Source organism: Opisthocomus hoazin, chromosome 12 (genome assembly GCF_030867145.1).
Source record: "Opisthocomus hoazin isolate bOpiHoa1 chromosome 12, bOpiHoa1.hap1, whole genome shotgun sequence".
NCBI lineage: Eukaryota > Metazoa > Chordata > Aves > Opisthocomiformes > Opisthocomidae > Opisthocomus > Opisthocomus hoazin.
In genome coordinates, this window is record NC_134425.1 from 15242888 (window position 1) to 15256877 (window position 13990).

The 13990-nt window shown below is 50.0% G+C and overlaps 1 protein-coding gene across 1 annotated transcript in view; it reads right to left on the bottom strand.

Moving 5' to 3' along the window:
* Positions 1-13990, bottom strand: part of LOC104328627 (hydrocephalus-inducing protein homolog) — a 155061-nt gene that overhangs the window by 114161 nt on the left and 26910 nt on the right. The window contains exon 7 of the mRNA XM_075434192.1: positions 2231-2432. Within this exon, the coding sequence (XP_075290307.1) occupies positions 2231-2432 (202 nt within the window). The remainder of the gene's footprint in view (positions 1-2230; positions 2433-13990) is intronic.

Here is a 13990-nt window from a genome sequence, read left to right on the forward strand (position 1 = left end):
CGGTGCAATTAATGTGTTTCTACACATGGAAAGAGGCCCTGAGAAAGGAACAGACTTCACCTAGCATCAGCCAATAAAGACATCAGGACCAGCAGTTCCGAATCCAAACCCTTAAATCTAGCCTTGCACCACCGTTCTCCTTTTTGGGGTCCTCTGCAGAGCTTTGACATAGTTCATCTCTCCCTTACATAGTAGCTGTCGCAGAAATCATTCTAGTCCTCAAAAATCACAACCAAGAGATGAGAAGGGAGCACTGGCTTCCTAACTGGCACATTGCTGTCTCCCCTTCATGCTCCAGGCCCCTGGCCAGGAAGAACCACAGCAGGTGACAGCTCACGGGGGCAAGTGGAAGGCTCCGTACGCAGCAAAGCAAGGCGATGTAGTATAAACAGCAGAGCTATCATCACCCAGCTAAATCCAAATACAATTAGAGAGGAAATAGTCATGGATGTTAGTAACTGTGCACAGACAGAGCCTCGGGCAAATGCTGTCACCAGCGCCAAAAATACTCGCTTTGGCGAGCTCCCCATAGAGCGCGGCAGGAAATGTTTCTCCATGGCTGACCTACAATGCCATGTATGAGGAGAGCCTCCAGCCACCAAGACCAGCAACCCTCAGCAGACAATTCCACCACTCTATCCCAGAAAGTCCTGCAGGAGGGAGAGCGAGCAAACCCCTGGGTAGACCTTCTCACCATCCAAGTCTTTCTGGGTCCCACTCCAGTGCAGGGTCCTCCATAAGTAAGGAAGAAGGAGAATTAGTGAAGTGACAGCCCATAGCAGGAAGAGACAGAGAAGAGAACTTAACTGTGCTGCAGCAGCAGTGCCCTCGCTTGCTGTGGGTTTGTGAAGATACGTCGAAATAAGACCGGTGAGGCACGTCCCACACCAACCTGCCCATTACAGTCCTGCAAGCCCATTTCTTCTGCTCTGAAATCTCAAAAGCTTCTCTGACAGCAGGACAGTGGCCTTGGAGCTATGACTCCATCCCTAAGATTGCAAGCAAGGAAGAATAAAACGTCCTGGTCAGAGTCCAGGACACAAACTGGTACAAGATCAAATGTAATTGGAAAAAAATGGGGTTGAAGTTAACTGTGGGGAAACCTGGTTGCTTCTGAGGGGAAAGAGGATTGCTCAGGGTCCAGTCTGAGACACGCAGATGGGAAGAGATGGTAAAGGAATGGTCCAGGGAAGTACGAAGAGAAGGTAATGAGATTTTTCTTTGAACACACTGAGCCTGCACAGAAGTCACACACTGTGTAATTAAAAATAGAGAACAGTGGAAAACTAGTTTTGGCCTTCGAGGCATTTCTGACCTAATTATGTTGAACTTTATTTGCTCAGAAGCCCTTAAAAAGTGCTCCAGTTTGAGGCAGTTTCCTGATCAGCTATAGGTTCGGACTAACTCCTATACCTATCCAAGGCTGAAGAGTCGCACAAGGATTCCCTAAATCACCCCAGCTTTTAAGCGCCATTTCCAGTTCACTCTCCCTGGGGCTGTCAGCGCTTCTCTGCTGCCTGAAATGGGAATTTCAAAGCTTCACCAAAGCCACCCTTCAAAGGACCTGCCCCATCTCTCACCACCTCTGGTGGGCTGAAGCCCAAAGGCAATTCCAGGTCCTGCACTGCCCTACCTTCCCTGCAGAACCCTCCGCCTCCAACCTCTCCCCAGCCTCCAAGGCAGGGCAGGGATACCTCGCTGTGCTGGAAACCAGGACGGTGCAAGGCAATCCACCACCCTACAGCAGGCTGGCCTCAAACTCGCTGGGCCAACAAAGCACCCTCCCCTGCACATCGCTGGAAAAGAGCCTGCCATCTTATCAAAACTGGAGTGGAAGAAACTGCTCTGACTATCATCATAGTTGTGTTACCTGCAGCTACATGAAGTCCCATGTAATGCGTCCTGACACTTTCCTCAGCCTCATGAACCCTTCTGTAGCCTGGAGATCTCTGGACCTCAGTGGTTTGTGCTCCCACAAAACACCAATTTACTATCCAGTCATTGCAATCAAGCCTTCCTTCCCAGAACATCAACCTCAGCTGGAGTCTGGGTGGAACTGGAATGGGAAATGCTAAGCTACATCACCCTGAAAGCCCAGGGACAGATACCCAGACACTGTGGCTGGTTCACTTGTCCTAAACCACTCCAAAGCACCAACACCCCTCTGAGGCCATGCGTTAGTTTTACCCTTGGGCAGCGTATCTTACTGAAACAAATCTTTCAAACCAACCTCAGCTTCTGCTGATCCTCCTCTTCCTGAGTAACAAAAGCCTTCCACTGGAAGTGGGCGATGATTTCACTCCGGTTGCGGATGACGATGGATCTGTGGTTTGACAGCATGAGGTAAGTCTTCTCAACTGTTAAGGAGTTCCCCTCTAGTCTGATGTTGACATCTACAGCTGCTCCATAAAGGCTTGTGTGAATATCTTCACCTGGAAGAAAGCAAAGGGGAGTCCTTTGCTCATCTCAGTTGCTAATGGCAGTACAAGGAACAGAGCAAGCTGTAACAAGGTACAGCTTTTAGCTGTTTTAGCAGTTCCGAGGACCAGTACATTCATCACATCCCAACAGCTGCACGCATACAGCATGAGGATGTCCTGGACACCACCTTCAGCACCTTCTTTCTGAGTGTGTTTGTAGAGATTTATCCTCAAGGTGACAGTCTTCACAGTAAGGTATTTCAGACATGCCCAGGTGGCCTTTGGGTTGCCATCCCACTCCGGTCACAGGGAATTCCACATCATTCGGGTCACCCTGGGGAGTCCCACCTCAGTCGTGGGTTGTCCAGGGGCTCCTGCAGGCACACCACCAGTGTTGGGTCCCTCCCCATCCCTTGCTGCTGACAAGTAAAGATGCCTGGGGGCAAACTGGCAGAAAAGGGGGGTTCAGAGGAATTAGTGAAGTGACAGCCCATAGCAGGAAGAGACAGAGAAGAGAACATAACTGTGCTGCAGCAGCAGTGCCCTCGCTTGCTGTGGGTTTGTGAAGGTACGTCGAAATAAGACCGGTGAGGCACATCCCACACCAACCTGCCCATTACAGTCCTGCAAGCCCATTTCTTCAGCCTGGATCCTGCTGCCTAAGCCCGAGTGAGCAAGTCTACACCGAGTATTCCCAAACTATTCAATGACCAAAGCAAGGGCATCTTTGCTTTCCACCTCAGACTGAGCTGAAGAGGAGAGAGCCCCTGGCTGAGCACTTCAACTGATGATGATCAGAGTCACACTGGAGTACCTGCCAGCATCTCACCCTCCAGAGCAGACTCCCACCAAAGGCTTCTTCACTTCCAGAGCTTTCAAACCGCCATTCTTCCCAACCAAGTTTGCTAGATGGACTCCTTCAATCCTAAGCCAAACACAACACAGCAAAATCACTTTCATTCTGGGGAGGGGAGAGAGCCCCCTCTTTTGGAGGGGGGTTGGGGAATGAAGCAAGACTCACCCTTCAAATAGTGGATTTCTACAGTCATTCATTCATCTCCACACACGGAGAATTCAGCCTTCATGCCTGTATAACCTCGATTTCTCTGCTCTTAAGGGAGTCTGGAGTGGCAGGGATTTATGGCCAGAGATGAGTTACATTGCAAGAAAACCAGCAATGTTTCCAGTGACTGGACAATCTGCTTTCCGTAACGGACAGCTCAGCATACAAAAATAGCTGAAGTTCAGAAGAGTTACAGAGGCAGGTGTGCTTCATCAGCATTGCCTTTCCCCTCCGCTGAATCCTCAGTGTACACCGGCAAGAGGAGGAACCAGGACCCAAGAAACAGGAGACGTGCACAGTGCTTTGAGCAAGTACAACTCGGGTTCATGGAAACGCGAGCTAACGCTCCACAACCAGCAAGACGACAAACTACTATGAAACAAACACCACGAAAATGATCATCATTTCACTGTCTAAACCCACAGCCACATGGGTCTTGAAAAACTTGGTATAGTTCTGATCTCAGAAAACAAGCTGAAATATTTGAAATTAAACAGAGAAGGGTAGAAAGAGCAATTAAAAGTATGGAGCAGCTTCTACATGAAGACTGAAAAGGATTCCTCAACGTAGAAATCACGAGGGAGAGGTCTGTGAAAGCATGAACAGCCTGGGAAAGGTAAATGAAGAAAAATTCGTCATGATTTGTCACAAAGCAGGAACCCGAAAGCTTGAAACCATGCTATTAGTTAGAAGTAACACACAAGTAGTTGTCTTTTTCCAGCGAATATTCCTTCCTTCGGAACATACTGCCCTAGGAGGCTGTAGAGGCTAACAGCTGGAAATCCAGAGAGCAAACGGACAAATTCTTGGAAGATAAAACCATCAGAAGCTATTAAACAAAGATGAGAATAAAGCCTCCAGCACAAGAAAATGCTAACTCCAGAGCCCACGGGGGACAAAAAGCGTATGCCCTGCCTGTTTCTGCACGCTTTGCTAAGCATCGCCTATTGCTGTTCTCCCGGAGAAGAGCTGGGGACACAGCCACCCTTACGCTCTTGGCCGCAAGTACCAAGGACTCTTTCGCAGGCTGAAGGGTTTTCTAGAGCACCTTCTACCACCAAGAGAAGTATTTGGCATCGTTCTGAAGGTACAAACCCCCAGTCCGGGGTAGAGTGTGCACAGATGCCAGCGAGCCAGGAGGAAGCCGCAGAGCTGTCTGCCAGGCAGATGAACCCACACGGAAAGCAGAGCTGCCATGGTTGGCCAAGGGCAGCTGCAGGCTTCATGCCTCGGATGCCAAATTAGATGTGACATTTCATTTAAGACTCTTGGTTGTTTAATATATAAGTTTGAAAAAAAAGACCTCTGTACTGTAACAGTGATGTAGTACTAGGTATTTCACTTGACAGGGTAATGTCCATGGTGTGTAGTTCAGGATGCTTTGCTGCCATGAAAGCACATTTACTGAATCTAAATGCATCTGCCCTATCATTATTTACACAACATGATCCTATTACAGGCTGTCAATTCTCTTTCCTACATGCTTTGATACATTTCCTACCGATGGCAGGACACAGCGCTCTGCAACCCAAGCGAAGCAATGCCTGAACCCGAAATTAAAAGCTAGACTTTTTATGCAGCCGTAGAGCAGATGCTTTGGGTTTGGCACTCCTGAACGATGCTCTTCCATGCAGCAGAAACACCACTGCTTTATTCCAGCATCCATCTGCATGACTACGTAACACCTGGGGAGGAACATCCCCATGCACCAGTACAGGCTTGGGGCGGACCTGCTGGAGAGCAGCTCTGTGGAGAGGGACCTGGGTGTCCTGGTGGATGACAGGTTGAACATGAGCCAGCAGTGTGCCCTGGCTGCCAAGAAAGCCAATGGGATCCTGGGTTGCATTAGGAGTGTGGGCAGCAGGTTGAGGGAGGTTCTCCTTCCCCTCTACTCTGCCCTAGTGAGGCCCTATCTGCAATACGATGTCCAGTTCTGGGCTCCCCACTTCAAGAAAGATGAGGAGCTACTGGAGAGAGTCCAGCGGAGGGCTGCGAGGATGAGGAGGGGACTGGAGCATCTCTCCTATGAGTAGAGGCTGAGGGAGCTGGGCTTCTTCAGCCTGGACAAGAGAAGGCTGAGACGGGACCTAATATACACTTACAAATATCTGCAGGGTGGGTGTCAGGAGGACGGGGCCAGACTCTTTTCAGTGGTGCCCAGTGACAGGACAAGGGGCAATGGGCACAAACTGCAGCAGAGGAAGTTCCAGCTGAAGATGAGGAAGAACTTTTTCACTCTGAGGGTGACGGAGCCCTGGCCCAGGCTGCCCAGGGAGGTTGTGGATTCTCCTTCTCTGGAGATATTCAAGACCTGCCCGGACGCTGTCCTGTGCAGCCTGCTCTGGGTGACCCTGCTTTGGCAGGGGGTTGGACTGGGTGACCCACAGAGGGCCCTTCCAACCCCAAACATTCTGTGATTCTGTGACTATGGACACAGGCATGCTGGCAGATTCTAACTTTTCACTACCTTGAAGCACCAAATCTAACATTGGGTCATCCTCTGTGGTGCCTGTTGTGCAGGAAAAAGAAAAAGAGGGAATTTGCAGAAGAGTTAAAGCATCTTTTTGAATTCTTCTAATGCTACATGATCAGCCTGGTGCAAGAGGGAATAGTTTTCAGACAGTACAAATTGCTCTTAAACAGAAAGACAAATTTTGTTTAGCCGGAAAGTCTAGCTCAATGAATAGATGAACAAACCCTTGAACAAGATTTCAAAACAAATTTTGGGTTATATGAAGAATGTTTTCCTAGTATTCACCAGCTAATGCTTTCCTTCATTGATTGCTCCTCTAAATAGTAGGAAGCTGGTAGCCAGATTGATTAGGCCGAATAGAAACAAAACAGCACCCTGCTGCTCTACATCTTCACTGAGACATATTCTGCCTTTACCCATCACTCCCTCTTGGCTGAATTTGGATTTTAAATCTTGTTAGGAACGCACAACAGTCAAATTTGGACTATTCAGGTCGCACGGAAAGTAAGTTTCATTTCCTTTGCCCAGTTTGCCAGAAGCCAGTGCCTTGCTCTCATCCCTGCTTCGAACACAGCTGAAGAGAGACAGGTCCTGCTGCTTTTTCACTGATAACACAAGCACGCCGTGAAAGCAGAGCTCCTCACTCAAAAGGGTGTTATTGCACCTCTGCATCGATGTGCCATAAGGAATTCTTTTGCTCCTGCTACTACCATACCCCACTGCCCATCTACTCTTCTTTTTCAAACAGCATGCAAAGACCTGCTATCACCACTTTGCCGCCGGAGAAGGGAGTCACTTCACTAGGCTACCCCATCTCAGGAACACCAGAGAAGTCACCACCAGCCGGATCCAGCCCTCCCCACCACATGCTTTTGGCTGTGTCTCCTGCAGAGCGACCACTAGCTCAGAGTCAGGAGCGTTGCTCAGAGGTGTTTGCTGTCAGGAAGCTAACGGCATCTCCTACGAGGTGCGCTGCTCTCCGCCAGCTGGGGAAAGGCCATCTGTCAGCCCCCACGCTGGTATGTCCAGTGCTAGAGCAAAATGCAGAGCAGCAACAGTCATTTTGAAGTGTTTCTCCAAGGCAGTGTTCACAAGCTACCTTCAGACACTAGTAAATCATCACATTATTCACTCCAACATGAAGAGCAGCTTGTTTTAAACCTCACCACCAAATAACCGCTGCTGCTGCCAACACGGGTGTTTCTAAAGAATCATTCCCCGGCTACAGCAAAGCTCAGAGCAGCCTAACCAGTACTGTTGCCACAGTTATTGCTGTTAACGGCCAGAAGTCCCCTCAGCAAGGCACCTACTGGGTCCACACAGCAAGAAGAGGGTCTCTACACCAAAGGCACCCCAAGGAACCGTAAGCACAACAGATGGGGAGGAAAAGCGAGATGGAAAGCAGCGACCAGCCAGCAGCAGTCTCTGGGACAGGTTGCAGGCTCTCTTGCATGTTAAAAGTCATGAAATCATGGAATGGTTTAGGTTGGAAGGGACCTTGAAGATCATCGGGTTCCAACCCCCCTGCCATGAGCAGGGACATCTTCCACCAGACCAGGGTGCTCAGAGCTCCGTCCAACCTGGCCTTGAACACTGCCAGGGAGGGGGCAGCCACAGCTTCTCCAGGCAATGTGGGCCAGTGTTTCACCACTCTCATTGTGAAGAATTTCTTCCTAACATCTAATCTAAATCTGCCCTCTTTTAGTTTGCGGCCATTCCCCCTTGTCCTATCACTACACACCCTTGTGAAAAGCCCCTCTCCATCCTTCCTGTGGGCCCCTTCAGGTACTGGAAGGCTGCTCTAAGGTCACCCCAGAGCCTTCTCCTCTCCAGGCTGAACAGCCCCAACTCCCTCAGCCTGTCCTCGTAGGAGAGGTGTTCCAGCCCTCTGATCATTTTTGTGGCCCTCCTCTGCACCCGCTCCAACACATCCATGTACTGCTTATGTTGGGGGCTCCAGAGCTGGACACGAGACTCCGGGGGGGTCTCACGAGAGCAGAGTAAAGGAGTAGAATCCCCTCCCTCGCCCTGCTGGCCACGCTTCTCCTGATGCAGCCCAGGATACGGTTGGCTTTCTGGGCTGCAAGCGCACATTGCCGGCTCATGTTGAGCTTCTCATCCACCAGTACCCCCAAGCCCTTCTCCTCAGGGCTGCTCTCAAGCCACTCTCCGCCCAGCCTGTACTTGTGTTTGGGATTGCCCCGACCCACGTGCAGGACCTCGCACTTGGCCTTGTTGAACTTCATGCAGGCCCACTTCTCCAGCCTGTCAAGGTCCCTCTGAATTGCACCCCTTCCCTCCAGCATGTCAACCACACCACACAGCTTGGTGTCGTTGGCAAAGCCATCTCATTGTCAATCAAATAAGCTTTTTGCTGAGCATCCATCTGCAACAGAGCACCCAAGGTATCCCCCATCACCTCCTCTGCACCGCGCTTAGGAAGATCTGTTTGCCTCATTACAGGAGGAAACACTCCGGCATGGGAGTCTCTGGGAGCCAGCATGGAGGCTTTGTTCTGCCCAGCATGAAGGAGCCTCGCAGAACGTACTGAAAAGGACAATGAAACCATCAAATGATGCAAGACAGCGCTGCCGCAAAGCCAGGATGCTGCAGGCTATTTTTAGTCATTATTGCTACTACAGCAACGATACGCTGGGGTACCCGACCGGCTGATCCACTACTTTGGGCCCAAGGGGAAAACAGCACAGGAGCTTTCCTTTCGACTGCCTGGCAGAGACATGCCAAATATACCACTTAATAAATCAATCATCCTTCAAGCTGTTCTTCTCTTTCTCAGCAGACGCTGATTGATCCGCAAGGAGAAGCAGTTAATGAATAGTTAGTTCTGCCCTGAAATGCATCCAGAGTTAACAACACTTCAGAACGCATTAGTGATTTCCACTGATGACAGGGCAGACAAGCTGCAGCTCAGGATGACCTGCAATCAGAGATGAAAAACCCATTCCTCCGGAAACCTTTTATGTGATAAAACGAGACGGGCGGAGTCACGTGGAAGTCTGTTTCTGGGCATACCTGGGGATGACCAAAACAGCCCGAAGGAGATTTTTCACTTCCACATGACCCTCCTAGCACACACCCCCAGCCTGCGCTCACGCAGTCAGCTCCACGGGTTGCTTCAGCAGGGTTCGTCAGGAGGGGCGTTACGTAGTTGTGGACCTATGAAGCTGCACAAAAAACCTCAAGCACAAACGAAGCACGAACTTCATTCCCCTTCATCTGCCCTCAGAGTGACGGACCATCTGTCTTGAAACACAAGGCCCTGGGGAGGGGGCAAAGGCCATACTCTGTTTGCAAGGAGTAATAAAAAATAAATCATTATTACAAGCAGTTCTAGAAAAGGTGAACAAAGACAGGAAACAGTTGCTACCTATCAGCTGTTTTGACATAAATGAACACTTTGGAGACCAACTAGACTCACCTATCAATCTAATTGATTTGAACTATAAAAGCCTATAATCAATCCGTTGTGTAAAGTGTTAGTTACCAACCCACAGTCTGTTGCAGCACTGCTATTAAGATGCAAAGTCAACACAATTGCATGAACTCCTCTTTAGACCTTTTTTTACCCACAATATATGCCTCCCTCCACTCACTCTGAAGCAGACAGACAAGACCATAGAAGTCCAACAGAAACCAGTCACACCGCTGGGAATTTCCACAAGCGAAGGAGGAAAAGAACAACCTGCACTCACCACCTGCAACAAGCAGGAAGGAAAATCCCTTTACAAAGTTTGTCAATGCTCAGCAGTCCCAGGAAAAGCTAGAGAAGCCTCTTGTAACAGCTACACCATCGGAGTCTGCCTTGCACCTTACAGTAACACGGGAAACAAGATCAAGTCACAGAATACGCTTCTAACCATCTGCCAGCACTAAACACAGACTAAAAACACCACGTCCGTGAAATACAGCAAAGCTTAGGAGTCAAAAGAGGCTGCTGCTTGCGAAGCAGACAATTTCCCCAACGCTTAGCACTTGTAAGAAGCTACTGTAGGCCTGTCTGGTGTGGAAGGAACAGAGAATCACGTGAAGACACACAGCTACAGAGGTGCATAGCAATGGCACGCAGAGGTGGCAACCGGAAGCTCAGGGTCTGCTGCCATGAATTGAGCTCAATAGTAACTTCGATCTACTCACAGTCATATCCGAGCCCCTGTAGCACTCGAACGAGACTAAGATGAAAACCAGCAAATGGTTGTGGTACTCCCGCACTGGCATCCTGCACAACCCAGGGACGACACGGGTAAACACCCAACGAGGCAGGGAGCTTGCTCGGGCAAGTCTTGAGCCTCCTCCATTCTGGCTCAAGCCAAACTGAGAGCACCCAGCAGCTTGCTCGAGTGATCTCAGGAACGTAAAGTGCAACACAAGAAGGGCTAAACCTCAGTTAAACCCTGCCACCTATCCACGTCCATCACTGGATTTACAAAGAAGAGCGAGCAAGGAAAAGGCTTGGTCTAGAGACGAAATCAATAGGATTTTCATTTCATTTTCAAACAAGTTCCTGGAAGCCATTGATTGCAACACCAGCCTTGCAAGACAGATGATGAGACCCTTGGCAGATAAAGGGCTCTTAAAGGAAAGAGAACAGAGCTATGCAAAGCTGGTGGTGTTCTCCAAAGTCTCCACAAAACCACAGACGAATACCACAGCAAGGCAGCGCTTTTCTCAGATGCTTCTCCTTGTGGGTAGCCGAGATGTTCAGAGGCGCTGGCGCACCCATGCTGCAGTTGCTTGTTCAGCCTCAAAGAGCCATAAACAACCAGGGCTGGGATCGAATGAGTTTCCTGCACCTGTACAGCGATCGCCAGCACCGCCCCAAGCCCTCACCTGGGTGGCCTCGTTCACCGAAGCCTATCCAGCTAAACCAGGCACCAATTTCACCCAAAGCAAGGGATTCAGCATCTCAATATGTTGACTTTCCCACCTGGCAGCCCCACGCTGGTCCATGCAGGAGTTGAACAGTCACTAATGCGGCTGACATTTCCCCTTGGCCCATCTGCAGCGCGAAGCAGCCCCTACTACGGTTTATACCCATGGCCAAGACAGAGGGGCTTTGCTTCGCCTCCCACCAGTCAAGCACACCCAGCCCTGTGGTTCCCCATCATCTTCACCCAAACCAAATGACTCTCATACATCACGTCAAACCCGCTGTCATCCCACGGGTGACTAAAGAGCTTCATGTCAGCTAATTAGTCGTTTTTTAAATATGCCTTAATTTTTCCTGTGATCTCATGCCTCATTTTCCCCATTTGAGAGGAAATGGCAGTGTTTCCTCAAGCTGGCTGTTACCACGCACAGCTCCAGAGGCTGCTGCAGCACAGAAGAGCTGTCTACGGTCAGATGAAGAAGGGCAGAGCCATGGCAGGGCCGTGGGTCAGCGCACCCTATGTGGAGCAGAAGACCTAGATTCACCTCTGCTATCCCCCATAACCCTGAGCATTGCTGCCACACTAAGTACAGTGATTCCCATTCAGTTCTTTGAGATCTACCCAGGACTTCATTATTTTTTCCTTCTTACATTGCCCCAGCGAAATCGTAGCTATCCTACAAGCACTCGTGCTGGCTTGGGGGAAGACCACAGGTCACCCCAGACAGCGATAGAGCTGGCAGCGGGAGAGGCGAGCCCATTGTGGCAGCTGCTGGTCAACCCAACCTGCCCATCGTGGCAGCTCTCTGGAGCTCAGCATCAAAACCCCCTGCAGCGACTCCCCTCAGCGCAGCCAGCTGAAGGGCCCGGCTGTCAGCCAGCTTGCAGAACTGGACAGGACCAGGACCATGGGAGAGCTTCGCCAGGGAGACATCTCGGGCCAGGGCTCGCTCCTCCCCACTGCAGCCTAATACTACGTCATGTGAGGCTGATGGTTTGCCTTACAGCAAAAGCAGCAGCAGGGAGGAACCGATGCTGCGGACCCCATACTTTCAGGGCCAGCCAGCAAAGCTCAGAGGCAGGCGAACGAGGCAGCCAGACCCTTCCCTGACCCAGGGCAGGGCAAACTCAGCTCCACATCGTGCCCAGCACTGGAGAAACATTTAGCTGTTCTTTCTTCTTCTGTACAGGAATAACCTGAATTTGGCAGAGAGCAAGTTTTGCACCCTAGCTCTCAGGAGGGGAAACATTACTTCACCTACTTCCTTTGGGGATAGTAACTAACCCCGTGCAGGAAAACTCAGACTGATGGACAACTACGGAGCAGGAGGAAGATGTTACCCACATCTTCTACCTGTCCTTAAAGTCACTAATCAAGGAGCTGAGGCTGAGCTCTCCCTTCCTTGGCCTGGGTATGCAAAGCTACAAAGGATGCTCATGGAAGTGTTCAAGGCCAGATTGGATGGAGCTCTGAGCAACCTGGTCTAGTGGAAGATGTCCCTGCTCATGGCAGGGGGGTTGGAACCACATGATCTCTAAGGTCCCTTCCAACCTAAATCATTCTATGATTCTATGCTTTGAGTCTGGGTCCACAAGTAACACCAAACAAGCCAAGATTTGCTTTAGGAGAGCTCCCACTCAGGAACTGTCAGCCCTCCCGTAAGTTGCATAGGAAGTCGACAGAAAACAAAATATTAATCTGCCAAATGTCTGGATGGATCCTTAGTGGGCTATTAGCACAAGCCTGGAGGCTTCCAGAGAACTCTTCCCGAGCCACATTACCTCTTCTTCTGGGGAAGCTGCTTTCTGGGGCTCTGCACCAAGGGGAGGCAGGACAGTAATGGAGCAGACATTCTGCTTGAGGGCTGGCTCGTCTTGGATATGCTGTCTCCTAAAATTCACATACAAGTACTGGCTCTGATCTGTCCCCTCAAAGAGGGCGAGATCCTGCCCCCAGGCTTTTGCTTCTGCGTTAGTCTCACACAGCCACCGAAAGAAAATGATCTGCATAATCACTCTTCTTACTGACAACAATAAAAGCATCTCAATATATAGCGTCTGTCAGCCAAGCAAAAGCTCAGCGAGGCTTTGCTAATTACTGACGTTTCCTGTGCTGACACAGAGATCCCAAGGGATGTGGCGCCCGATGGGGAAAAACCGTACAGAGGAATTTCAGCATCGCCCAACAGCTCTCCTGGACTAGAAGGATGTGGTAGCACCTCGCCACAGGGTCCCATGGGCACTACAGGCATCCACATAGAAGCAGAGCACATCTTCAAGGTGATACACCTTGAAGACCATCTATCATACCATAACAGGTACTTCTTGGAGACAGGACTCTAAGGTGAGTCAGGATTTAGGGAGCTCTGCGCAAAGAGGTGATACACCTTGAAGACCATCTATCATACCATAATAGGTACTTCTTGGAGACAGGACTCTAAGGTGAGTCAGGATTTAGGGAGCTCTGCGCAGAGAAGTGATTCTCCTTCCACAATTCCCAGCATCTCTCCAGCATCTCCTGTCTCTGGTAGACTCCCTTACTCGTACAGAGGATCTGCCATACATGTTATCGTTTCTGAGTGCTGTGGGACGAGTTTGCTCCTCTGGCACAGCTCTGGAAGCTGTCACACATCTCAGCCCTGTGTCCCTGAGCAAAGCACACCCTCCCACATCAAGCTTCTGCTATACCGTCAGGTTGCAATGAACATTGGGACTGCAGCAAATGGGGTTTGATGTACAAACGGCAGCACTCAGGGCAACCAGCTTGGGCATCTCACTTGAGAACTGCTTGAGAGCTAAAAGAATATCTAAGCTTTATGAATACTGACTTGGTTGAAATTAGACTTAACTCCATAAACTTACTTTTCCATATCCACACAGGGTGGGCTAAAAGACACCTGGGAAGGGCCAAGCCACAACCCAGACCTTCATGTGGTCCTGAGCGCAAAACCCTTTCCACACCAGCAGACATGTTTGTCTTGCAGGCTTCAGAAAACCTTTCTGATACTATCATCCAATGTCAAGGTGATGAACACAGATGATGAGTGGCCCAGAACATCCCGAGTCACCTTCATTTCAGGATGGGCTGGGATTTTTCACACCCAGACACATAGGCATGGGGCAAAATGGAGGAGTTTGGACATTTT